General features: G+C 50.2%; 1 protein-coding gene and 1 pseudogene across 1 annotated transcript in view; both read left to right on the top strand.

The window, feature by feature from the left end:
• The window catches only part of LOC105978791, a 22804-nt pseudogene extending 21933 nt beyond the window's left edge, over window positions 1-871 (top strand).
• A 9-nt stretch (window positions 872-880) lies between these two features.
• The window catches only part of FER1L5 (fer-1 like family member 5), a 62608-nt gene continuing 61882 nt past the window's right edge, over window positions 881-1606 (top strand). The window contains exon 1 of the mRNA XM_045283836.1: window positions 881-946. Coding sequence (XP_045139771.1) covers window positions 881-946 — 66 coding nt within the window. The remainder of the gene's footprint in view (window positions 947-1606) is intronic.

The raw sequence follows: 1606 nt of genomic DNA, 5'->3' as shown, positions 1-1606 counted from the left end.
TCTGATGGCTGTAGGCATTCCTTGGCTTGGCTTTCTGTCCATTCACTGCCTCCCTTTTCCCACGGCCAGCTACCATGCCCAATGGCTAACCAGAAGATTGGGGGTCAAGTCCACCCAAATGCTTCTCACAAGAAAGGTCTGGCGATCTCCTTCTGTGCATACCCTGTAGGGTATGCACAGGTCTACCCCGACACCCCCACGGCTTCACCGGGAGGCCAACTCGACGCCACAGCAACTGGTTGGTTTGTGGGTGTTCCCTGTGGGTTTTCCCTAAAGGGTTGATTGGCCCTTTAGCCCGGGAGGAGGCTCTCTCTGCTCCTCGCCATCTTCCCCACCTCGGGGTGCTCTGCCCCATCTTTATTCCTCCTGAAATGATCTCGTACAAAGCAGCCTAGAACCAGGGCCCTGGGCTCACCCACAAATTCGTGCATTTGCTTGCCTGTGTTCGCTAGTGTTTGTTCCTGTGATCCTTTTCCATTCTGGCCTCCTCCCCAGAGTCCCTCCCACTATCACGGGCCCCTCCGTAGGACACAGCAGGGACACACGGACTTCCCAGGCTTGCATCCTTGCCCTGGGAAGAAATCTTAAACATCCGTTTAAGAACGGAGAGCCTTTGGAGTGTTGTGGGACCTGCTGTCCCTTCAGGCCTACCCACCTCAAGTGAACTTGGTTTAGACTCTCTTGCCCCTCTCATTCCTTTTGAATCCTCCCCAGAACTAAGAACCACTGCTCACTATGACCGATTCTCCTGTTGCTAGGCAGCGAATGCAGAGCTCCACGTGCTCCCTTGGTCCAGGGAGAGGCTTGGACCGTGAGCTCCAAGAAGCGAGTACAGTATAGTGCTGCCAAGAGGAAGGCGAGGAGGAGCTGAGGCCCAGAGATGCTGCAAGTCATCGTAGAGTCGGTCAACATTGACCCGCCCCAGAGCCCCCCACTGGATCTGTGTGTGACCACCTACTTCAGAGGTGAGAGCCAAGGCCCCCAATGGGGAGAGGGGAGCCCCCAATGTTCATTCACGGACAAATCTCTGTTTAAGGCTGCCTGTCTGTGTAAAGATGCTCTGTGTGACGCACACATGAAGATACACGGTCAGTTCTTTAAAAACGCTCTCTTTATTATTTCTTTTAGTAGAACACCTCTGTCTCCCCACCACGGCTTCTCCTCCCCACCCCCCCGGGCCCCCGAGAATGACGACGAGAAAGAAAAATTAAGAAAACAAAAACAAATGCTTCTTGAGCGTCTATGAACTAGGGCTATGCCATCAATGGAGGCTTCCAGGGCAAAAAAAACCAAAACCATTTCTACCATATAGGACTACTGTGAGGATTTAAAAAAATAGCCTCTGGTGTCATTTCTAATAATGATGGGTCAATAATATCAGTCACTTTTGAGATGCCAACTTTCACAATGTTTTTTATTAATTTCAGACTTCAGAAGTTGTTAAAGACCCTCCATTCATTCATCTTTGACATTGGTGATTGTTATGTGAATTTGAATGAGTCATAATAACTGGTTTTCCTTGTAGACTAGTACTCTGTCACTGTGCAGGCTGTCTCCCACCACCGACAGATTATGCTTCAGAATAGATCCCGAAGTGTTCTTTTTG

This window comes from Echinops telfairi, unplaced genomic scaffold (assembly GCF_000313985.2).
Source record: "Echinops telfairi isolate 266 unplaced genomic scaffold, ASM31398v2 ScPeMD7_7467;HRSCAF=8505_1, whole genome shotgun sequence".
NCBI lineage: Eukaryota > Metazoa > Chordata > Mammalia > Afrosoricida > Tenrecidae > Echinops > Echinops telfairi.
Note: the sequence above shows the minus strand (reverse complement) of the source record. Positions and strands in the feature narration are given on the sequence as shown.